The sequence below is a fragment of the Podarcis cretensis genome (assembly GCF_951804945.1).
Source record: "Podarcis cretensis genome assembly, chromosome: 5".
Lineage (NCBI taxonomy): Eukaryota > Metazoa > Chordata > Lepidosauria > Squamata > Lacertidae > Podarcis > Podarcis cretensis.
In genome coordinates, this window is record NC_137174.1 from 38558489 (window position 1) to 38584148 (window position 25660).

A 25660-nucleotide genomic window follows, 5' to 3' on the forward strand; every position below is an offset into this window, starting at 1 on the left:
TCAGTCCCGCAGGTGGATTAGAATACCTGCAGCTGGCAACTCTTGCTCATGCTGGTGTACAAACTTCTAAGGCCTGCACAAGCCTATGAAAAACAGCCACGGGGGAGAAATACCAGCCTTCTTCCTTCTTCCCTTGAACAGAGGACTGGTGCAAGGGAGCCTAACTTCGTTTACCTGCAGCAGCCAGATAGGCAACCACCAACTAATACTTCCTTGGGGCATAAATTAAATAAATTTAAACCTGCAGCTAGAGATCACAGAGGAGGATGGGGCACTGTTACCATGACAACCCACTCACCTTGACCCTCCTGAGTCATGATGTCCTTTCACATCTTTGAAGCAGCTACTGTTCTGTCTGCAAGTTTGCTGAATCTTCTCTCACCGATCAGATTATTTGTTATTCAGCAACAATTCTAAAGGTCCTTTTAAGTACAGTAGAAAACCCAGACCGCCCACGTTCAGCGATGTCCACAGCACAATATTAGTGTGGACAGGGGAAGCAGAGTTAACGAAATGGTTTAAGCTAAGATTCTAACCGCTTACTTCTAGGCAAGCTTATAAAGGGTTCCCTCAAATTAAAAAATGAGAGGTCTTCAAAATGATTTGCGTGCCCTCCTTGCATTACAAGATGATTTTCCAAGTTTCAAACTTATTGTACTGTTGTCACTGGCAGCAGCTCTCCAGAATTTCAGACAGAGGGCATTCCTAGCCCTACCTGGGGATTTGAACCTGGGACATTTTGCATGCATACAGCCATGGAGCTATGGCATTTGCCTGTAAGATCATGTAAAAGCAGTTGACTTTGGCTCTAGAATGCTGCCGGGTGATCTGCTTTCTTTTCCTCCAAGTTTCTACAACCTAACCTGCAGAGCTGCTGCTGGCAGAATGAAATGTTGGACTTGCACCAACAGGCAGCTGTGTAAAACAAATCAAGCCCAAGGAGAAAAAAGAGAAGGTAGGGAAGGATTCCTCATTTGCATGGTGCTTAGTAGGTTGCATGCACAAGGCCTAATCATCATGGGGCATTAATTAAGAGACTTTGCCATGGAGGAAAAATGAGGCTATAAACAGCTCCTCTGGCTGATGAAAAACCGAGGCCAAGATGATCACAGCAAACGTCATTGAGCGCCTTCAAAAGACCACCAGGGATATTAGTCTTGTAGGAAGACTTGAGCAGTCACCCGCTAAGGGGAAAGAAAACATTTCATTTGCCTCTGAAACAGCCACATTGGCCTGTAGTACTAAACAAATGACATCAAAAAGGAAATGAATTCAGATGTTGTGGTTGCTGCTGCTGCTATTAAATTTGTATACCGCCCTATATCTGCAGGTCTCAGGATGGTTCAAAGGATAAAGTCAGAATATAAAACCACAAAATACATAAGCCAAACTGAGTCTTGATAATCAGGACTGAGTTTCAGTTGTTGACAGTTCTTCAGTCTCTTACTGAGCCCAAACACTGGTTTGGCATTTCTACTGCCTCATTTGAACAAGATGAAAAATTAGGATTTATTTGGGGGCGGGCAGGGGGGATAATCTGCATATTTGATGGCACCACATTCCAACACTCTTGACGAGTTCACTCAACAATTTCATGCAGGGATTAAATAGCGGTGGGATAATAGAAATTTAATGCCATGGAGCTAAGCAGTACCCTCAACACCACCTTTTGGCCATTCAAATACGAAATTCATGCCTGTAAATCACAACGTGGACAGCCTAAAGCCTCTGCAAAGTGACTCACTGGGTTACTATAGAAATAAAATTGCCAGGTTTAAGGTCTCATGGCATTTTAAAGCAGGTTGATGCAGAACTTTGCTAGAACTAGAGCTTAAACAATAGCCATCATTAATATTTACCTCACTCCCGTGGGTGTTGTAACAGAAGCACAGCAATGCCAATGACAACCAATGTACTAAAGTAAGTGTAATGTATAAATAGCAATTGTGGGTTGTCCAAGGCAGTTTGGTACCCCTTTTGGAAGTAGCCTACTATTTAATGGCATTTTTCTCTCAGAGCACATATATTTAAGGTATAATCAGGTAGTTTATGCTGTAAATCAGGCATAGGCAAACTCGGTCCTCCAGATGTTTTGGGACTACAACCCCCATCATCCCTAGCTAACAGGACCAGTGGTCAGGGATAATGGGAGTTGTAGTCTCAAAACATCTGGAGGGCCGAGTTTGCCTATGCCTGCTGTAAATACTTGAAGCTTAAATGCTGATCATGTACATATTTTACTGTGTTTGACTGGTTTACAAACCACCCAATTGACTAGTAAACTGTAATAAAGGTGATGAACTGATAAGTCAATGTTACTTAGGGATGCTGGAGGCATTTTATACATTTTATAGCTAGACGACAGCTATAGCCTATTTTATTTTATGAGTGGGAAGCCTCTGCTTTCTAACCTTATGGTTTCCGTATTCCAGCATTTAATCCCACTTTCGCTTCTTGAATTAAGGCCAAGGTAGATGCTGCTATGAGTGCCAAAGTGCTTTTTTCTTTGCCCCATATTATAGCACCTTCCACAATGCTTCCTACCCATATTTTGTAGCTTCCAGAGGACTACATGCCCATAAACATATCTTCCCATTTACCACATTAAGAGTGTGGTTTTATACATCCTTACGTGAATATGTCTGACTGAGCTCAATGAAATTTACTTCCTAACAGACACAGATGGGAACAATTTACAGTAATCCCTACAATGCAGAAAGTGACATCTAAACATCTTCCTAAAAAGGAGTCTAATCTTCCATACAGCAGCCCTAAAATAAACACACACAAACCTTTTCAGCTCCCTCCCAATATTCATATTGATTCTTAGCAGAGCTCATTTTACAAGGTATGTAAACATTTTTAAGATCACAGGTATAATCCAGAGTTTAGATGTTCATTTTAGGGCTTAATGGTTTTTGGCTGACTATTCTTTTGTTAGGTAAATTGCTGATAAACTTAACATCAATAAGTCACCAGGGGCAATTGCTTAGCATCTAGAAGGAGATGGTCTCCTGGCAGTTTGGGATCTTTCGGTGTTTTTAAATGAATCAGATTTTGATGTGAATTGTATAGGGGGGAAAGAAAACACAGAAAGCAGAGTAGGTAGTTTGGAAGAAAACAGAAGAGAAGAAGTCAAGTGTTTCAAGCTGGAGTTAGCTGAAAATGGAGGAATAGCTCAAGATGCTCTTTGAGGACCTGCTTGAGAAGACTGCCTGCCTGCTTGCTTCCACTTATGCACCACTTGTATATTTTACTACAAAGTTGCTTATACTTCCAAATTAAAAGCACACACACCTAAATCTGGTGGTTCTGCATCTGACTGTTTGGGCCAGAGGGACAGCACACAGCAGCATGAACACAGCAGTAAACTCATTTCCTTGTTTTGAACACATTTAGCTACTGAAACTGAGTTAACCCCTCTACAAACCGCCATGATGTATTCCAAATATGGGAAGAGCTCACACATCTCTTTGAGGAAGTGATCTCCCATTGAACGTTAATGATCTGTACACATACAAGAAGCACAGCTCACTTACAATTCACGACCAGGGACCAACACAAGTTACCTAGTTAACATCAAAAAATGCAGGCAGTGTTTATTGATTCTATAAATAGCCAGGGCTACCTACAATGGCTGCCAGCAACTATAAAGGATGGTGACAAGGAGCATAACCAAATAAGCTCATCATTTCTAAATTCATTGCAGAGGATAAGCTCTTGCTGAAAGGTGGCAAAAGAGGTTAGTAGCAGCATGTGTGTGACAGGGGGGTGGGAGAGAGAGATGGTGTTTGACAACATTTCAGGGAGGTGAATGAAGATAATTTGTATTGTCCTAAAATGTACTATCTAAATAAAACCTAGATATAAAGAGTAGACCTAAATTTGTGCACACATATTCTAGTAGAAGCCAGACATTTATCTCAAAGTACAACTATATGCATGCTTTATGCTGCCCAATTTCTTTATCAGGCACTTTCATAAGAAGCTGAATTAGCCTGTGAGGACAGACAGGCGGATACCAAGATCAGTCATTAAAATCCTCTGCTGAAATAGCAGTAGATAGATCTGTGTCACAGTGTGATTTTCCTCAGCCATTTAATAGAAAAACCAGATCACACAATCTTGTAAGTGTTCAGCGCCAGGAAACCAGCTGCCTTTCCCCCACAAAACATTCATCCAGAGAAATGCCAATTTTATTTTATTTTTTTCATGCAGCTGTCAGGTTTATGACCAAATATACAGAAAGAACTACATGAGATATATAACGGTATGATTAATGCCAGTTTGGCTTTTTTAATTTTTTTTTTACGGAATGCTAGTTTAATGTTACAGTATGGCAGTTCATATATCTACTGAAATTTGACACACGTCCATTCATATGCAAGTGCTGCAAAATGACCTTGCTCTGTAAGTCAACATTTAAAACCATCTCTCTATGTTGTTGAAATCTCATGGCTATTCAAGCTCCGATGCTGAATTGCACAGCAAGCGCCAACCCTAGATATGACAACTGAACATATATTTCATGTATGCATTCTGACAGCTTATGTAGGTTTGCCTTTAATATATTTAGAAAACCGTGTCCACGTTTGGTACAGACATGCACATCTATGCACAGACATATGTCACTACTGACTCCCTTTTAGAAGACACTTTTTTAAAAAAAATGTACAACTATTGTTATTCTTACTCTGTTATTAAAGCTTCCTAAAATTTGTTACATGATTTCAGCTTGTAAATACTTCTTTCCCTCTGATGCCCTGAAGGCATTTCTAAATAGACTACCTCTCTGGACCTCAAAGCTTCTTCCCGCTTTCACTTAAGAGGTTCATGCATTAGAGAGTCTTTCTAGCATGGAACCTCAATTTTATAAGATCTACTGCTAGAAAAACTCTGTTTATATATTTGCTCTTTTGGTTTAAAAAAAATAGGATTGAAGTCTACTTCATACAATTGCTTTCTTAACTGGGCTATGTTCTAGCCACACATATATACATATAGATATGTACACACACAAACTTTAAAAATGGCACCCTCTAAACAGGATGTGGAAATGGCCTAAAATAAGCCATTACCTGCAATTCCTATGAAAAAGTCAACTGCTCTCAAAATGTCAGAAGACTGAAGAGCACCACATACTTAAATATAAAGTTGAGAACTTTAATACTTGAAGTTTCATTTAATTCCCTAATATTCTTCCAGAGTGATAGGCTTCGCCATTATTCTACCAATGTATATATCCTGAAGAGATCTAAACCTCATTCTAACTTGTTAGACTAAACATTCTTAAAGTATACTATGAAAGTTAGCTAAAGTGAGGTTTAAAAGAACAAACTAGTTAAATACTCAAACACTCTGTACAAATTACTGCAGCTTGAGGGAAGAGGGAGCAACAGGCATATTTCAAAAGAGAAGTAACACTTATCAACATGTGCAAAACCTGTTAAGACCTGTTTTATTTTTCTATCAAATAAGAATCTGTAGCTATTCTGGAAATTCAGAACTACCTTACAGTAAGTTTACATTTAGAGGTTTTGTATAATGCAAGTATTTAAGACTTTAACTATCCCAAAGTGACAAAGGCGGCTCTATTCAAAATGCCAGCCCTTTCTCATAATTTTTCCACAAGTATATTTACATGTTATGCTTGAAGTCCACTATAATTGCTTTAAGAGTTGCTGAATATCAGCTGAAAATGTCAACTAGCAACCACTGTATTAAAATGGTCATTTGAGTGAATGCATAAATTTTTCAAGACTATATTCGGTGTCATACTGTTCTTGATCCCACAGGTCTCCAAGATTCTCAAGAACGGACTTCATAGTTGTTTTTCCAGAAGCAGAAGGGGAAGCATCTGATTTTTCATTTTTTCCATCCTTGAAGGCATTTGGAAGGTGAAGTGGAAGAAAAAGAGAAGAGAAGCACATTGAAATCTATGTATTTTAAGAGCCAGAAAGCATCTGCAAATACATAAATCAGTACTTAAAAGATCCAACAATCCTAAAGCAGTCTCTGCAAATTACAACACGATAGCAAGCAGAAGCAAGAGGGTACTTATCTTTTTCACATCAATGAAATGAAAGACTTACGGCATAAAGGGAGAATGGCTATAATTCCACGGCAAATCTTACCAAACATTGTTGACTAATCCAAAGCATTACAACTATGGTACCATTAGCCGCTTGCTTTCAGATCATATGTGAGCTACTCTTTACCTTGTCGAGTGTGAAGAGGTCAAGCAGCTGATCTGTCCCCATGCTTTGTAGACTAGTATTCTCTTGACTAATCACTGTATTTGCAATATTCATTTTGAACTTCTGCAGACCCATTATTTTTTCTTCCAAGGTTCCCCTTGTAATCAGGCGATAAACATTAACAACTCGTTTCTGCAGGAGACAGTTAATATTCGTGAGCGTTCAAGAAACTACCACAGGGTAAAAGAAAATGTAGGGGAAGACACTCGATATACACTCAATTACACCATAACAGAAAATAAAGGAATCAATAGAGGCCTTCATCACTGGAAGCAAATTTTTCACTGTACTTTCAATCCAGGTTTTGTACAAGACAAAAATGTTCACAGCATAAGAGAACCCAAGCCTGGCTCAACGGTGGAGCGGAAAGAAAGGAAGCAGACCCCAATGAGAACCTTTAAAGGAGTATGGAATAAATTGCAATAAATTATGGAATACATAAATAGTATTTTTTCCTTCCTAGGATAGTATTTTTCTTCCTAGGATTTATCTTGGGTGTTAATGAGATCCCTTCTCTGGTAAATAGCAAATATCTATTTTTGGGGCAGGGTGAAAAGTTTTATGTTTTACCTATCCAATTTATGTTTTACCTGTCCAATACGATGTGCTCGGTCCATGGCTTGGAGGTCTTTCATTGGATTCCAGTCATGTTCAACAAATACCACTGTGTCAGCTCCAGTTAAATTAAGGCCCAGTCCACCAACATGAGTGGTGAGTAAGAGGACATCTATGGAGGGATCATTATTAAACCTGTGAATGAAAAAAGCCAGTTTAGATTTATATGGTTGCACATGCAGAAAAAGCTTGAACCCACAATGGCAGGGCTGAGCAGACAGAGTGCTGGTGGGGTGGAGGGACTGGAGAGAAAGGGAAAGAGACAGGTCAGAAACTGACCCAAGTTATGTTAAAACCGTCACAACTTTATTGCTTGCACCTTCCAGAGACTTTGGTGTTGCATGGACAGAAATCACGGCTTCACTAGAAACTGTCCATCTGCTGACAGGCCACTTCTAGCCTAACTCTTGTGGTGGGAGGGAGAAGAGGCTAGAAAACCCAGCTTAAGGCAAGTCAACGGTATGAGCTACTTCTGAATACCTTCACCAACCTGGGTCTGTAGATAGCGCCATCACCTCTAGATGGGACCGTGGGAGCAGCCAATTTCTACTCATCCCAGTTACGGTCCCTGCCCAGTGCCAAAACCCATTGTGACTTAAGAGCAAAGAGTGCAAAATGTGAGTTCAAAGCAAAATAGTATGCTAAGAGGAAGGCAAACTCTTGTATGGCTTCCAGTCAGAAACCCAGGCAGAATTTCTGTCCATTAAGTTAACATCTGGTAAGCTAAATGTCGTCTTGCAAAAGTAAGAGAGGGAAAAGTACCCACTGTTGCTGATAAGTTCACCTTAATGCCATTTTCATGTTTATGCTGGGCACCAAGGATGAGCGGTCCTCTCCTCTGCATCCAGCATAAAAGCAGGCCATTGGGGCCATTTGAGTTATGTATTCCAAGTGAACCATAGGATTTCATTTCCTTCAGCAATTGTGGGAGCTCTACATGCAAGAGCTATTCTGTTGGAATATATCTGACACTGGATTTACCTTGACACAATGGAATGCCTCTGACCAGCAGGTATGCTGCCATCCAGTCGCAGGTAAGTAACAGAGGGCAAGTGGGGCTTGAGAAGGTCGTGTTCAACTATATCCAGCATACTCTTGAGTTGGCAGAAGATAAGGATCCTGTGTTGTGCAACTATGGCTTCTGTGCCGCTTTCTGAGGAGCCTCCATTTCCCAAGCCACAATCTAGCAGCAGCTTAAAGACCAAATACAAAAGCATGCCGTTAGTCATTGAACTTAGTAGGCATATATTCTTCATTCAAAATGATTACACAGATTTTATCCATTGGGGGAGTCATCGTCGCTCAAACAGGACAGTGCATGCTCCGCTTGCAGAATTCGGATGTTTAATCCCTGGCATTGCCAATTAAGAGACAGGTAGCAGGTAATGGCAAAGATCACTGCCAGAGAATCTGGACAGCTGCTGGCAGTGAGAAGAAAATACAGGACCAGCCAAATCTAACAATGGATGAGACGCCTTCCCAGGTGTCATAATATCAAAACATGAAACCAATCAAGCTGCAAAGAAGTTAAAAATATCTTATTCTTAGACCCTCTGGAGGTGCACATGTACATGCCTTAGAAACAAGAGAACAGCTAGGACACATCAGCTGCAGCACCATTTATTTCTCTTTTTTAAAGTAGTTATTGGTGAAATCTACTTCATACTAATGACCGAATGCAAGTATTTTGGCATAAGCTTAGAAATGAGACACGAGTGACAAAGCAAGAGGCAAATGTGCTTTTCATAAAAGACGTTGATTCCAGGATTGCAACAAAACAAGAACAGAAATCATGCAAATGTGTTCAGGATGATAGAATTTCTATTTCCTTAATGTGTTCTTTTTATAAACTGATCTATATTGAACACTTTTATCCTGCCTTGGTCAGAACACACCTGGAACACTGGGCACCACAATTGAAGGAGGACAGGAACGTGTGCAGAGGAGGGCGACCAAGATAATCAAGGGTCTGGAAACAAAGTCTTATGAGGAATGGGTCGAGAGAACTGGGTATGTCTAGCCTAGTAAAGAGGAGACTGAGAGGAGATATGATAGTCGCCTTCAAATACAGTGGTGCCCCGCAAGACGAACGCCTCGCAAGACGGAAAACCCGCTAGACGAAAGGGTTTTCCGTTTTGGAGGTGCTTCGCAAAACGAAATTCCTATGGGCTTGCTTCGCAAGACGAAAATGTCTTGCGAGTTCCTGCGGTTTTCCCCCCCTCCCCCCCTTTTTCTAAGCCGCTAAGCTGCTTATCAGATGATCCGCTAAGCCGCTTATCAGCTGATCAGCTAAGCCGCTAAGCCGCTAATCAGCTGATCCGCTAAGCCGCTAATAGCGCTAATCCGCTAAACCGCTAATAGCGCTAATCCGCTAAGCCGCTAATGGGCTTGCTTCGCAAGACGAAAAAACCGCAAGACGAAGAGACTCGCGGAACGGATTCTTTTCATCTTGTGAGGCACCACTGGTATCTAAAGGGCTGTCACATGGAGCAAGCTTGTTTTCTGCTGCTCCCGAAGCTAGGACCTGAAGCAATGGTTTCAAGTAACAATGACTAAACATCAGGAAGAACTTTCTGACAGCAAGACCTATTTGACAGTGGAACAAACTCCCACTAGAGGTGGTGGACTCTCCTTCCTCCCAGGGTCTTGAAGCAGAGGTTGGATGGCCATCTGTCATGTATGATTTAGTTGAGATTTCTGCATTGAAGGGGGTTGGACCAGATGACCCTCAGGGTCCCTGCCAACTACAATTCTATGAATTTTATAACTGATACCACAATTTCTTTCCCATCCCTTTGTTACATATAAAAAATGAATAGGCTTAAGAAGAACACTTTTCCTAAAACTAGATATGCAGCCAGGGTTTTCCTCACCTGTTTTAAAGCAGAGAGTTTAGGTGCATGCTGGATGTCTCGAAGGGAAGAATTCTCAACGGCAAGCTTTTCTGTAATCCTCTTGTGCTCTGGATGATGGGCAGTTAAAACTAATGCTGGATGGTTGCAGAGTTTCCTTAAATACTGCAATGCCTAAGAAAAAACCCCATGAAGGAAGCCATTAAACATGCATTAACAACTTAATATATATTCAGATAAGGCACAAGATAGTATATTTCTCTTACTCGTTGAAATTTTGCCAAAGATTGGAGATAGATGCCATACTGACAGCTAACTAATGTTCATTGTTTAATCATAATCAGTTGCAGAGGGCAGGAAAAAATATGATTGTCAAATTTGTCCCTGGAGCAATTACTTTACCCTGTATTTTTTAAAAATAATTTCTTTGCTTCCTGTGAATCTAAGAATACACCGCACTCTATTTGTAAGTTATAACGTATTATTTAATAAATTTTACATTTATATATCACCAAGCTTAAAATCTATTTTGGAAATTTAGAGGCAGCTCACTGCTTCGGTTCAATATAGCTACAGTGTTTAATCAAACAATCACCAGTTACATAAAAATTACTACTCTTATTAAATGTTTGTAAGGAAGATGTAACAAAATGAATTTTCAACCTGAAACACATGTCCTGTGGCTTTAAGTTTTGGTTTCTCAGTTTCCTCAACCAGTGACACTGCTGAAACAGTTTCTTCCACATCACATTTGGCACGAGACTTGGCAAAATCTTCATAAAGCTGAACCTATTAAGAAAGGAAGAAATCTATGCTTAATAGACTATTGTTCACTTCAAAATTACCTCACAAAGGGATGTGTTCAACAGTAGCTATCTTTTTAAAGAGGGTGGTACTGTGGGCTAAACCACTGAGCCTCTTGGGCTTGCTGATCGGAAGGTTGGTGGTTTGAATCTGTGTGACAGGGTGAGCTCCCATTGCTCTGTCCCAGTTCCTGCCAACATAGCAGTTTGAAAGCACGCCAGTGCAAGGAGATAAATAGGTACTGGTGCAGCAGAAAAGTAAATGGTGTTTCTGTGCGCTCTGGCACTCGTCAGGGTGTCCCATTGCGCCAGAAGCTGTTTAGTCATGTTGGAAAGCTGTCTGTGGGCAAGCGCTGGCTCCTCGGCCTGAAGCGAGTTGAATGCCACAACCCCATAGTCGCCTTTGACTGGACTTCACCATCCAGGGGTCATTTACCTATTTACCTACTCCCACATTAAAGGTAAAGGTAAAGGTACCCCTGCCCGTACGGGCCAGTCTTGACAGACTCTGGGGTTGTGCGCCCATCTCACTTAAGAGGCCGAGGGCCAGCGCTGTCCAGAGACACTTCCGGGTCACGTGGCCAGCGTGACATCGCTGCTCTGGCCAGAGCCAGAGCCAGAGCCAGAGCCAGAGCCAGAGCCGCACACGGAAACGCCGTTTACCTTCCCGCTGGTAAGCGGTCCCTATTTATCTACTTGCACCCGGAGGTGCTTTCGAACTGCTAGGTTGGCAGGCGCTGGGACCGAGCAGCGGGAGCGCACCCCGCCGCAGGGATTCGAACCGCCGACCTTTCGATCGGCAAGCCCTAGGCGCTGAGGCTTTAACCCACAGCGCCACCTGCGTCCCTACTCCCACATTAACCTCAACAATATAGTTGACCGAAGGTAAGCATCCTGTGTGAGACAGCCATGGTTTCATTTCTTAGGTACTGTTGTTTCCCAAACTATAATCCAGCAACAATTTAAACTACTGAATGCTCAACACACTGCCACTTTCAGGATTAAGCCACTGCATTTCCTCTTTGCAAGGGAATATACAACCACAACTATCTTATTCTTAATATTAGCCCAAAGGAAAATGCTTAGAAAAGGGCACTCTATTCAACTATTCATATGCAGAGGGACAGAAGCTTTTGCTCCACACCAGAGCAGCATTAACTATCCTCACTGTTGATTCCCTTCCATTTATTATTATTATTATTATTATTATTATTATTATTATTGACCATACACTACATATAAACTACCGAACAAGACAAAAGCTATTTCAACAGTCCAGAAAAAAACAAAGGGTTTTGAGTCCAAGAAGTTATGACTAACTGCTCATCAATGAGGAGGTTGTTATCTTGGACGCAAGACCCAGCAATATTTTTCAGGCAGGACACAACATAATAAAATTCCAATTTAGAACAAGTATAGGATCTGAGAAGATCTACAAGAGGCTCGTTTGTTGTTTACTAATATCAGCGTAATGCAAACCAGCGCAAGGGACTTGCCTGTAGTGGACTGAGGATGCAGTAATAGTCTTGAATAATTTTGGGTGGAAGATCCTGTAGCACATCTTCTTTCATCCTTCTCAACAAAAATGGCAGTACTTGCCTGTGCAATGCTTCCATTGCAAGAACACCTGCAAATGCCCACCAAAGGAAGAGCATATGGATCAGCAAAGCCACTAAACAAGAACAGGATTCTTCTGGTGTCTCACCCACAGCAGGATTAACTTTCCCCAAGAACAACAGCGCTTCATTAAGCAACAGAACTTGCTTACCGGCCTCTTGTTCTCGACCAGAGCTCCGGGCATCTCTACTTGCTAAGATGGGCTTGCTATAGCGAGCTGCAAACTGGCGCTCAGTACCCAAAAATCCCGGCATAAGGAAGTCAAACAGTGACCACAATTCTAAGACATTGTTCTGAAAATACGATAAACAATCATTGTTTTTAATTACGGCAAACTGGGCGAGTTCTCACGCATTTATTTATTTCAAGAGACAGCAGGGATTACCTGAATTGGTGTCCCAGAGAGGATTATCCTATAATTGGCAGTCAACTGTTTTATTGCTTTGGACAGTTTTGTTTTTCCGTTTTTGATGACATGGCCTTCATCAAGAATACAGTAGTTAAATTTAATATTTCTAGGAAAGAAAACACAACTAATCAACTTAAAATAGCTTTGAAACATACAGTATCTTTCAAAATAGCAGGAAGAACTATAGCTTTTACCTGAAAAAATCAATGTCATTTCTCACAACATCATAGGAAGCTACAATTAGGTTGTATCTTTTCACATGGTGCTGCAACCTTAAGAAGATAAAGTATAAAAAGTAGAACTTTAGAGACAGCAACAAAAAATAAACCTGTACACTTATTTTTAGTACTTTTCACATAATCACAGCAGAAGGAACTGTCACTGCAAAGCAAATCTTAGAGCCAAGCTACTGCAATATATTACAGTACTTACCTAGCCCTCTCTGTGGGAGGGCCAGTATAGTGCAAAGGATTTAGATACTCTTTGGAACAAAATTTGCCCACTTCATCCACCCAGTGGCCTGTGAGTGTGGGAGGGCACACCACTAAGGATGGGAGTGGAACACTATCGGCCATCTTAGTTCTTGCATATTCTTGGGCCCTTTGGAGAACAAAACCAAATCACAAGAAATGTTACATCTTCTATACTGCAGATATGTTGATGTAAAAACTGACTAGCCGTAATTGCGCATGCTACCTGAGACAGTGATCTCCTGCAAGAATACAGATAGACTGCAAGGTTTTACCCAAGCCCATATCATCACAGAGGATTCCATGAAGCTTGTATTTGTTGAGAAAAGCCAACCAATTCACACCTTCCTGTGAACAGAAAGGAAGAGGAACATAATTTAGGCTTCTGTTCTTATGCCCCCTAAAAAGGCCTCCACAATTATTAACATTTAAAATACATTCACGGGCAAAAAAACAGACAGCAAGTAGGCTATATAAAGTGAAAACAAGAGGCAACATTGAAATACATTAAAATTCTGGTGCAAAAAAAAAAAAGTCTTACCACTCATCTAGCAAAAAGAAGAATAAAAAGCATTTTTCTCCCCAGTAACCACATCTCTTGGGGGAGTATTAATGCTTTTCTTAGAGATTCTGCTAGAAGTAAAAGCTCAGTCCTCTCCTCCCAGCCAGACCTCTGACACTTTAATGTTAACATTATACCACTTCATGAAACTGCCAGCACTCAGAAGTGTGCACTAGAGCCAAGAATTTGATAAATATTTCTAAAACGTCTTAAGTACAAAAAAAAGCCACCTAGTATGGTGCTTGCACAGAGGAATTTATTTCCAACTCTGCTCATGTATTTTATGATTAATCTCAGGAATCTTATTAGATACAATTCTTGATCAATAGAAGCTATTCAACTCTACAGTGGTACCTCGGGTTAAGAACTTAATTTGTTCCGGAGGTCTGTTCTTAACCTGAAACTGTTCTTAACCTGAAGCACCACTTTAGCTAATGGGGCCTCCTGCTGCCGCCGCGCTGCAGCTGTGCAATTTCTGGTCTCATCCTGAAGCAAAGTTCTTAACCCGAGGTACTATTTCTGGGTTAGTGGAGTCTGTAACCTGAAGTGTCTGTAACCTGAAGCATATGTAACCCAAGGTACCACTGTACTTGCATTTTTTCCAGGTAGGCATTAATTGGAAAATATATTTTTTTTAATGTTCAAGTCTTCATAAAATTATGATTGGAAGCAGTGTTCAGAAGACCAGAAACTATATGATTTTCATACCAGGTTCCAAAATACAAATTGAAATAATAATAAAAGCTATTCAAACCAATCCACAAGACAAATTTGATAAGGAAATTATGTGCGTCTTGAAATTAAAAAAACTTCCCATAAGAATTTACCTGCTGATATTTTCTTAGTTCTGCTTTAATCGGTACTGGAATTTTATAGTTTTCAAGTTTTTTCCCATCCAATAATTGTTCCAGAAAATGGCGCTCTTTGGCTTTAATTTTTATTAAGTCCTCAGGCATATTTGGTGGGTCTGGAATGCCAGCCTGAAACAAGAAAATATATATTTATATGTACAGTATCTTGCATATTTAATTAAAATAAGAAATAAAGTTCATGATATGCTAATAGTTAATTTTAATTCATGTTTCAACTCTATCAATACTAATATTCTACAAAAAACATAATGAAATCACACAATTTGAAAGTGTCATTACTGTATTTTTCGCTCTATAACACGCACCCGACCATAACACGCACGTAGTTTTTAGAGGAGGAAAATCCATAGGCATGCCACCCGTAGGCATTCCCTCCATAACATGCACAGACATTTCCCCTTACTTTTTAGGAGGAAAAAAGTGAGTGTTATGGTGCAAAAAATACGGTAACTTGAAGTAACTCAGCTTTCAGACTTTTAACACAGAATGGGAATTAAACATTCAAACAAACTACTGCCTTGCAGTGTAATTTTCTTGAAAATAATGCTGTAGAAGTGTGTTCAGTTCACAATTAAGAAATAGTGATGCTTCCATTACATGATCTACTCAGGAATCGGCAGATAAATAGCAATCAGAAGAAAAAACAATTACCATAATGGCCTGAATATAAGCCTTACTTTTTTCCAAATTCAGACCGTGAAAAGTTAAATTCGTGACCTTACAAAAAATGGCTCTTAGGATATCCCTGCTGAAACAGACATACGGTAAAATGGAACAGGTGTGAGTGCCTGCAGAATTTTAAGGGAGCGGCTTATATTTGGGTATTGCCTTTTTTCCTTTTCCCCCTCTGGAACTTTAAAGGTGTGGCTTATTTTCAGGTGCGGCTTATATTCGGACCAATATGGTAATTAGTTGAGATTCCTGCACTGCAGGGGATTGGACTAGATGACTCTTGGGGGGTCCCTTCTGACTCTATGATTCTATGAATTGGGAGAAAGGTAAGTCTCAATGAAGTGCAGGTGTTCAAACAGAACATCCCCTGAACTCTGCAGATATATAGGTGTTCAAAGCCTCAACAGCTACGTCATCTAACATGCAGGTTCCATTATTTATATAGCACCATCTGCTATATACACAGATCTATTGTGTAAGGTACCCACACAGTGATCTGTACAGGATGCTTTAAAGCCGAACTTATGTTGCAACCAAACAAGGAGGACAAACTGTACAGAGAAGTGTTTACCCAAGCAGATTAAACTATGACCAGGCATTGAGAATTAATGTTTTAAGTGGCATTATGACACAGTAAAATCAAAAGAGTTAACGGTGATTTACGTGACACAGAAACCCACTTTGTCAGTTTCAAGCCTGCCTCCTTTAAACTGACAAAAGGTGAGGGAGGAGAGAGGAGAATGTAAAGGACTCATTTATCTTTTCTACAACACTGATTTCTTTGTATGCTGTTATGTTTCTTGCTATTCCTGAGTGGTTTCTTTATCTTTCAGTGTTAAATTTCACAGTCATAATAGAGATAGTTTCAGTGTTTGCAAATGCACAAAGACAAATTTAACTAAGAGTCTAGAAAGGTGCTAGGATCAAGAATGAATCGAACATCGTATGAAAGAATGCATTTGAAATTCAAAGTGAATGTTCAATCCAAGTATTTGTAAAATACAATGTTCCAAGCTCCAAAACTTCATATTTTAATCAGTTGAGAAGATTTACTTATTTACCTAAATAAGATGCAATACTGAAAGACTGCTCTTTTCTATCACTATATGCCAATACGCTTTTTACAGGGCTCACTCACTGACTCTCTTCAGTCAAAATGAAAGACTTTGACTTACCTCAAGAGGCATTAATCTAATCAGCGTAGCAAAGCACTGGGTGGCCATGAAACGCACACTGTCTGTTTGATCGCTCATTCTGCCCAGAACTGGAACCACAAGGAGAACTATATAGGGAACAATTCCGACATCTAGCTGTTCCATTACACCTGGATTAATAATTAAGGAGCTTCTCTTTACCAGTTTTGGAGCCATTTCCACAACAATAAATCCATCTTATCTAAACCCAAAATGCATCTGAACAGCAATTACTGAATCACATGTGCATGAATCTTAATTTCTGAGAGCAGTGTTGCCCTTGTGGAATGGGGCTTTCCTGCCTCCCACTTCCTAATGCAACCCCTTCCCCCCTGAAAATATGTATTTTTGATGCAGCTGGTCCAGTTATGAATATCTGCAACCCCTGAAAACTTCTCACTTACATTTTCCATTTTCTCTTCAGATAGTTCTTCTTTTACAGGTCAGATGGTACATTTTTAAAAAACTACCTTCCAGCTTAGTGCTAAGAAAATGGCACCAATATAGAATTTTCTATTGCTATAGCATGCTGTGCAGTATTCATCTTAATGGATAATAACATTTTTTTAAAAAAGGAAACAGGGTGGAACTTTTGGGCATATATAGGGGAGGGAATCCCACTTTTTGCTTTTCAATGATCAGAGGAAGACTCATGTTGCATAGATGCAGCATGGGATTGGATGCAGGCAGCCCTGCATAAGCTAAAGAAAGCAGACCTGATAAATGCTGTATTAGGCGCAGCCATGAAGTATCCGCTGGAGTGAATTCCTTCCATATCAGTGTGGTGCAGTAATTGCTGTTATGCTTTCCCTCTCATCAGAGGCATTCTTCCTACCACCGCCCGCCCCTTCCTGAAACACAACTTGGCATTATCAGGTTCTTCAGGACACAGTGGTACACTCACCATGGCAACCACAGCAAGGACATGTGTGGACTCCTGATGATGCTACTTCTCATAGTGTTAACTGTACATTACTTGAATTCTGGCTCCCATTCAAAGGGCCACATGCAATTTTCAACCTGCACACAAGAACACTTCAGGCTATCCCCACACCACACAACTCATGAAGGTCAAGGGATCTCTGGTGTCTTTCAGCACAGCCTTCACCAAATGCATAAATTGTGGCGATTAAAAAAAAATTTAGACGGAACTGGAATCATATTAAGGCTGGGCAGCTATGAGTTGTACATGATCTTCTCAACTACTGAAGCAAGATACTCTCATGACTTTGTGGAACTGAAAGCTTGAGAATAAGAGCAACTGGAAGTCATGTACCTGGGTCAAGGTAGAAACAGTCTCTGGTCATTACTATCAAAGTTAGTGGGTTACAGAATGGTTTCTAGGACACTTTCTCTATACAGGAGTATCCAGTGTCAATATACAGACATTGGACTAGAGCTCAAACAATTATTATGCATTTCCTTAAAAAAATATCTTTCTTCTACCAAGCCTGGAATCAGGTGATCATATATACCATGTTAGTAAGAAGCAAATATTTCTGCTCCAGTTCAATCTTGCAGAAGCACTTGCCCTTTTGAAGAAACTCCCCAGGCTTCACAAAACTTACTAAATCTTCCCCACGAAATCATACATCTGGAGAGCATTTCAGCACTTAAAGTCATACATGAATACCTCTTCCTTAGAATCAGGAAAGGATACAGGCAAGAGCTTCAATTGCACCCTCTTGCTTGGTACTGTCGTCAATTGCTCCCAGCCAAGGAAGAATCTTTTCCAAGAAAATGTGCATGGTTTCCAGGGTGGCCACTTTGCTCATTACACCTACACAGCGAGCAGCCATGTGCCTCACTGCAGTGGTGGGGTGTTGAAGGCACGTACAAAGGTAAGGCAAGTGCTGGATCAACTGCAAAGAGAAATCACAGCTGTTTTAAAACATACTGAATGCCAACCGTGAGTACAGTGGTACCTTGGATTACATACGCTTCAGGTTACAGACTCCGCTAACCCAGAAACAGTGCTTCAGGTTAAGAACTTTGCTTCAGGATGAGAACAGAAATCGTGCTCCGGTGGCGCGGCGGCAGCAGCAGGCCCCATTAGCTAAAGTGGTGCTTCAGGTTAAGAACAGTTTCAGGTTAACTACGGACCTCCAGAACGAATTAAGTACATAACCCAAGTGTCAGGGAACTGACATCAGAACGAGAGGTGGAGGCAAGGCTCCACAGCGATGCAGGAGAGGGGACCAGCAGGGGGGAAGGGATTCAGCGTAACACCGGTAGAGAAGGGAGGGAAATGGAGGATTCGGAGAGAGGTCTCCAAGACCCTTCACCCGAGACTAGTGGGGAGAGCGCGGACACGCCTCTGCCTTCCCCTTACTTGCGCAGACGAGTTCCGCGCAGGGAAAGTAGGAGGAGACTTGGCGTCAAACAGCTCTTATGCTGGAAGAGGTTCAAGAAACGCCCACTGACGGATTCTGCAAGTGACTGACCGGCCACGCAGTGTGAGCTGTCAGCCAATGCATGGTTGGCTAGGCAATCTAACCAAAACTGAAGGCAACTTACGCACAAGTAACCCCTTACAACCTTTACACCGAGGTACCATTGTATTCTATTTTGCCAAATACTGCAACCTGCATAAACTCAAAACAGAACTGTATCATAATCACACATAGGGCATTAGGTGCTTTTAAGCTACTTGGCTCCTAGAACCTCTGTACAAAGAGGGAAATGTGTAATCCTAGTGTATAGTTTTATATTAAGGATGGAATGAAAATCGGAACATATTAGGTGTTTGGCAGCTTAAAATATTTTGGGCTCATTTCCAGAAGGAACAACCATAACTTAACTAGGAAGTTCATTTCAAGAGACCATTTCAGTAAAAAATGGAAAAAAGCAAAGTATATGTCTCATTTCACCTCTTGTAGAGAAATCATATTATCTGTACAGCAAAGTTTACATTGAAGGATGTTGCATCATTCCTAACAAAATAATGAATGTAAAGAGTTAACTGAACTGAACTGAACAGAATGGTGTTCCTGCAAGGAACTAGAGGGAACAAAAGTAGCCCAATATCAACATGGAGATGTATATGTTTGGGATGGTTTCTAGTTTTATGTTCCAAATCAAAGGCATCAAAAAGGGTGTTCTGCTTTAATTGGTAATTTAGTGAACATGCTGCCTCATCCTGTTATCTCATAATCACAGACCAATAAGAGTGTGGAAAATTACCTCAGTGGTATTGATGGTACAAACTTGATGGAAATGCATGGCTGGTGTAAATAAGAGGTCAGTGAGTGGTTGTTGGAGCTGCCGTTGTTTGGAATAGAACAGCAGTAAGAGACTTAGGAAGAGGACTGTAACCACTTGGGGTCTCACTTTGAAAATAACAGATTTAAACACAAATATCCTAAACTTCCTTCATCCTTCATAATTGCAAGCTACTGTTGCATAAGCATTTTTCCTAGCTTAGAAAACGTGCAAACGCCAAAAAATTGTATTCTTGAACAGCATCACTTATGTTATCCATTTCCAAACACCTACATTGGCAATTAAAATTGTGTTAGAAATAAATTCAAAACATTTAAATTACCAAAGGGTGAAGCTGAGCATCCATAGAAGCTGCAGTTGTTTCAAAAACCTGTAGAGAGTTCACTAATTCCTGGGCTGGACCATCTCCTTTATCCAAGAGCACTTTTCTGTCTACAAGGAGCAATATCATATTATCAGAAGAGTTTCAGAATTCAACTTCTAGAATACCTATACCTTAAGAAATACACATACCAAAGTTGTCTATGTCAATACTGTTCCTTAAAGAACCAACCATAGCATCCCAGAGATGTGGCAAACCCACGGCCATTTCACATCCAAAGTGTTTAGCAATAGTGGATAAAGCAAATTCTGCTCCTCTTCTCTGTACAACATAAGGCTTCTGAGCCTAGAATTTGATAAGGTAAAGAGAAGGGTTATGAAGCAAAATAGAAAAGTTTTTATCCAACCATACAGCCTGCCCAGAATAAATTAGACTGCCCTAGACTACATATCAAGTTGGAAACAGAAAGCAATCACACTTACACAGAGAGAGCAAAGTAAGATCAGCAAAATTTTGAGGCAAAAATTGCCACTGATATAGGCCTACAAGATATAAATCACTTCTCTCTCAACAGAACCATAACCAGAAGAGACAAACACAATACGAACAAGCATCAGATTAATGTCAAAGGCTGTTGACTGAAAATGCATGTGATCAAGGAACAGGCATAACTGCTAAATCTTCACAACTAGTTGACTATTTCCAAAATCAAGTGAGATTCCGTAAATGGTTTTCAAGGCCAGTTTTGCACGTATGTTCATTGCTGAATATCTCTGTGTGCAAATGGACTATCATTAATCAGAGACAGATTATCTCAGATAACTGTGCTTTCAAAAAATGAAGCCTATTCAGAGTTACAATGCATTGTGTAATCAACTTATGCACATCTTGTGTGCTAACCAGTGAATAGAAGTAAAGAAACCAAGAAAATGCTCTAGAAAAGCATTGCCAGAAGCATTATTTCTCTGTCCTTTCTTTTTAATCCTCTATGTTTTCTATTTGTTGTAAACTGTAGAAACTGATGTTGACACATGCTGCATCTGATCACTCACTACACATATTCTATTGGCTACAGCAGGGTATTTCTTTCAAGCCTAATTTCAGTGGTGGGACGGGACACTGAAAGTGCCAGGGAAGGCCTGTGAGGGTGCATGGGCACCACATTAGCATCTCATGCTATACAGGGTCATGTACACCTGGAGTGGAGCACCACACAACGACATTCACAAGAATGAAAACGAAAAGTTCACACCCACTTCATCAAGCTCTGTGGTTACATTTCCACTACTGCTTGTAGGTAGATCTCCAATTTGGGCTTTGGGGGCCTTTGGTGTAGGACCTCGCCTGCTTGTGATGGCAAAGGCAGCTTTCTGATGCCTGTACAGTGTGATTATACCTCTATGCTTGGTGACTGTATGATGCATCCCATCTCTTTCAGAATTAGATCCTACAATAAAGAAAGGTGGCAATTAAAACATTTTTTCACACCCAGGGCGCAATTATGCTAATAAAAAATGGTGAGGGGAAACCAGGAGCATATGTTTCCTCTCCAGAGGATTGAGAGGGTGGGGAAGGGAGAGTAGAGGAAAAGACATGAAGGAGAGACTAGAAATACAGTCTGGAAATTCAGTTCTCTGATAAACACTTGAGATGAATTAAAGAAAGGGACAAGATCAAAACAGAACACTAAAACCATTGTTTTGAAACGCACATCCTTCAAACGAAATGGCATAATGGGGGGAGGAGGGTGGACAATGAAATTCAGATGCACATTATTTTTAGAGAGAAATTAAATAAATGATATGCCTAGATATTATTCCTCCCTCCCACCTTGCCTGGAAGAGGGACTTGGATACAGGATCTCCTCTAACACTTTTAAACTTCCAGGGTGAGTGAGTGTTCAGATAAGGACAGCAATTTCTTCTCCACGCAGTGACAGTAAATCAGGGTAGGCTCAAACCCAAGATCTACTTCCTCAAATCTCTTCTAGAAGCCCTGACCGGGACTTAATCCATGGATCAAACACTAATGGTACAGTGGTGCCCCGCAAGACGAACGCCTCGCAAGATGGAAAACCCGCTAGACGAAAGGGTTTTCCGTTTTGGAGGCGCTTCGCAAAATGAATTTCCCTATGGGCTTGCTTCGCAAGACGAAAATGTCTTGCGAGTTCCTGCGGGTTTTCCCCCTTTCCCCCCCTTTTTCTAAGCATCTAAGCTGCTTATCAGCTGATCCGCTAAGCTGATAAGCCGCTAAAAGCCGCTAAACCGCTAAAAGCGCTAATCCGCTAAGCTGTCAATGGGCTTGCTTTGCAAGACGAAAAAACCGATATACGAAGAGACTCACGGAACGGATTAATTTCGTCTTGTGAGGCACCACTGTATTCCCAAGAAAGAAGTATGTTCAGAAAATGAATGTTTACCTTCCTATAAGGAAACTTGAAGCACTGCAAGCGTAACACAATAAAATTGCTGTTCATTTAGAACGTTACTCTCATTAAAAAAAATATCACGGTGCCAAACACAAGAATGATCAACCAGTGGTCAGTTGGTACCACCAGGTTAAACAAAAAATTTTAGGAGTTTCTGTAATATTTTCCTACTCTGAATCCAAAGAAAGCATCATGACCAGTACCAGGCAAAGATGCTGATTTTATTGCTAGCTGGAAAAACTGCTTTGACAGTCTGTCAAGGATTATTCAAATGCCCCAAGCTGTTTTGGACAGCCTCTTTGTAGGTTTCTCTTCTACCAAGTTACTCATCCACAGAATAGCACATAACCTACCTTTTGAATTTTCATGGCTGCTCTGAGGTTGTGCAGGGCATGATGCTAAAGGAGTAAGATGCGAGTCTACACAGAGAGAACTGCAAAGATTTTTTATGATCTTTGAGTTGGGACACGGAGATCTTGTTGTACACTGCTGAAGTAACTTTGCTATGCACAAAGCGGCATGGTTTTGTACTAGTGTGTTCTCTTCTTTCTTCACAGCCTCCATCAGTGGTTTTATGACAGGGTTTAGTTTTTCTGGAAGTTGCTCAAGATTCACAACAGCACAGGCAGCAAAAGTATGCACTCTCATCTGCAATGTTTGCCATTCCTGGTTTGTTTCTGAAACAGTCATTTGGACTTGTTGTCGTTTGCTTTCCAGCTGCTGCAGAACTTTAGGATTTAGATCAAGAGAGGATGTAGCTTCATTGAAGACAGTAGTGACCTAAGAAAATGAAAATTAACCCAAAGCAACAATGCTCTATTACAACAGAAAGAAGGACAGCAAAGTTTGCTGGTTTGTTTACACATGGTGCTAGAAGCTGATACTTATTTTTTGCTTGCCCCCCCCCCTCCGGGGACAGGTGATATTGTACGCTCTACCTCCAGAAGTAGCCAAGGCAGGCAAGAGTACATGTAAGTTCAAAATAAGCCTCCATAGTAAAATTATAGTAAAGATGCTTAGCACACCCATTGCAGTGCTCAATGCATTCTAGAGAAAACTGCCAGAGATATGGCAGTGGTAAATGCGAGATAGTCCATAATACCCTGGACAAAATTTTGTCCAGATAGATCCATCACTAAACATTGATGCATCGTTTCCCCGTGTTTCCAAGTTTCGTAAGTATGATGAAAAGGAAGGCCTTGATTATGAGCTGAGCCATATGTGACCCTCTTAATGAGGGTGTACCTGTACTTCAATATCCTTCTGCCTGTTCTGGAATCTCAGTATGAGAACAGATCCCTTTTACCAGCAGACAGAAAAGGTAAAGGAGGACTGAGAGGCTTGCAGCTTATTCTGTTGCCCTAAAGAGGGTAGAAGCTACCATATACTGACTCATTTTCATTTTTTTGCAGTAGTAGTACCTTGCTGCCTTAAGACAGCAGTACAGTGGTATCCCGGGTTACAGACACTTCAGGTTACGCATTTTTGGGTTGTGTACCATGCCAAACCCGGAAGTACTGGAACGGGTTACTTTTGGGTTTCGGCGCCCACGCATGCGCAGAAACACCAAATCGCAACTCGTGCGTGTGCAGACGCGGTGCTGTGGGTTGCGAACGTGCCTCCCGCATGGATCAGGTTCGCAACCCGAGGTTCCACTGTAACTTATATTTTTTAGTGGCAGCTCCCACCTTGCAATTAGGCAATTGCCATACTATTCTGTTCTTCAGTGCTTTTTTCTCACAATTGGAAGTGGCTGCACCAAATACTTAATGAATTACACATTGATTAACAAAATGCATCAAAGAAAACTAGTGTACTCTTTACAAAACACAGTATGCACATGTTATTCTCATAAAAATTTAACTGTTGAAACTTTTTTCCTGGGGTGAGGGGATTAATATGGTCCCTTCTGTGAAATTAAGATCTGGCCAGCTCTGTTAGTGGTGAAAGATGCACTGAGGAAGAAGTGCCTTGCTTTGCTTATACGGTCCACATCTACAAGCCAGACACCTCTACAAGATGGAAGGGGATTTCTCTCTGAAGACTGGTAATACGTTCCACACTATATTTATTAGTAATATGCATGGGGGGGCAATATCTTTCTGTGTAGCCACAGGTGAATGCTTGTATGCTACCACGGCTGCTCAAGCTCTTTTTTACACTGCTCACCTAAGGACTGGAGGCTAGCCCTTTCATTGAGTCACTCACCAATTCATTCGCTTGATCTATTGTAAACACACTGCAGTTTACTCTGCTGCCCATGTCAATGTTTGCATCAGTGAAAGAGGAGATGAGTTGTTTACATTCATTTTGCATTCGGGTGAAGGGAACAGCAATTTCATCATAATACAGATGCTCAGAAAGGACCCCAAGCAAGCGTGACTGGACAGCAGTAGTCACTTCTTTGTTTTCCTGAAAGCAAACACCATGTCGTTCAGCTGTCAAATTAGCTATTTTAAGTGCAAGCAATCTTCATTGTCCTTGAAGAATAATTTTGGGTTTGTAAAAAAAAATATTATTATTTTACAAAAACAGGCATTTCCAACATATACAACTGCTTATGTCTAATACATGTCTATTACATGTCTAATACAGCTGATGGCTTATTATCAAACTGCTAGTCACCTACCCACTCTACTCCATCTCCGAGAAGCTCTGAACGCAGTTTTCTCACTACGTGCATGCCTAGCAATACATTTTCAATCACAGTCTATGTGCATCAGGAGTACTCAACGCAGCCCTGTCAGCTACATGCTTTCAACATTAAAATTAGCACCTTGCGTAACAGCTCATGACAGTATAAAGAAAATGTAAATCTGCTCCAAAAGTATAACTGAAGCTTAATGTTTTAACTTTGAAAAAGCATGCATTTTTACTGAAGTACATGTCTTACCTTCTGCAAGGAAGCCCACTCACAGATTACTAATGCAACACTAAACCTCTGCAAAGCAGACTTGGAATTCAAGTGGAAAAGCAATAGCTGGGCTAGTGATTCAGCTGGCTTTATTTCTTGGGAAACGGTATTCACACCTTGATCACAAATACAGCAGCAAAGTGCTCCAAGCAATCTGGAACAACAATCAATTTTATATTAGTTACACTTCAAGTAACACACTGTTCTGCACAATCAAACTTGAAATATGTTATGAATAGCTTGTCTATAAACTCATTGATTTTCCAAAAAAAAACCCCGTTTTAAGATTTTCAGTAATAAACTGACTTTGCTGCCATCATCCGGGCTCTCATAACAACATAATCCCTGGTTGCTAGATCTTCGGCGACACTTTCTGCTCCAGCAATATATTCCTGTACTGCTTCTTTAGTCTGGGTTTGTCCTTGCCGCACCTTGCCACCTGTCTTTTCCTA

General features: G+C 40.8%; 1 protein-coding gene and 1 long non-coding RNA gene across 2 annotated transcripts in view; one reads left to right on the forward strand and one right to left on the reverse strand.

Annotated features, from left to right (window-relative positions):
* The first annotated feature begins 889 nt into the window (after positions 1-889).
* On the forward strand, positions 890-5919 carry LOC307217447. Its single transcript, XR_013839600.1, has 2 exons — positions 890-955; positions 5796-5919. It is a non-coding gene; the product is annotated as an uncharacterized lncRNA (long non-coding RNA).
* BTAF1 (B-TFIID TATA-box binding protein associated factor 1) overlaps positions 4264-25660 on the reverse strand; it is a 41560-nt gene continuing 20163 nt past the window's right edge. The window contains exons 17-38 of the mRNA XM_079978621.1: positions 25515-25657; positions 25188-25362; positions 24503-24706; positions 22648-23074; positions 21123-21313; positions 20058-20211; positions 19867-19976; positions 17983-18184; positions 16305-16453; positions 14413-14565; positions 13250-13371; positions 12986-13153; positions 12748-12825; positions 12530-12659; positions 12296-12437; positions 12024-12154; positions 10388-10513; positions 9746-9898; positions 7854-8065; positions 6848-7007; positions 6219-6389; positions 4264-5879 (exon numbers count right to left, since the gene is read on the reverse strand). Of these exons, the coding sequence (XP_079834747.1) occupies positions 5730-5879; positions 6219-6389; positions 6848-7007; positions 7854-8065; positions 9746-9898; positions 10388-10513; positions 12024-12154; positions 12296-12437; positions 12530-12659; positions 12748-12825; positions 12986-13153; positions 13250-13371; positions 14413-14565; positions 16305-16453; positions 17983-18184; positions 19867-19976; positions 20058-20211; positions 21123-21313; positions 22648-23074; positions 24503-24706; positions 25188-25362; positions 25515-25657 (3651 nt within the window). The 3' untranslated portion in view covers positions 4264-5729. The remainder of the gene's footprint in view (positions 5880-6218; positions 6390-6847; positions 7008-7853; positions 8066-9745; positions 9899-10387; positions 10514-12023; positions 12155-12295; positions 12438-12529; positions 12660-12747; positions 12826-12985; positions 13154-13249; positions 13372-14412; positions 14566-16304; positions 16454-17982; positions 18185-19866; positions 19977-20057; positions 20212-21122; positions 21314-22647; positions 23075-24502; positions 24707-25187; positions 25363-25514; positions 25658-25660) is intronic.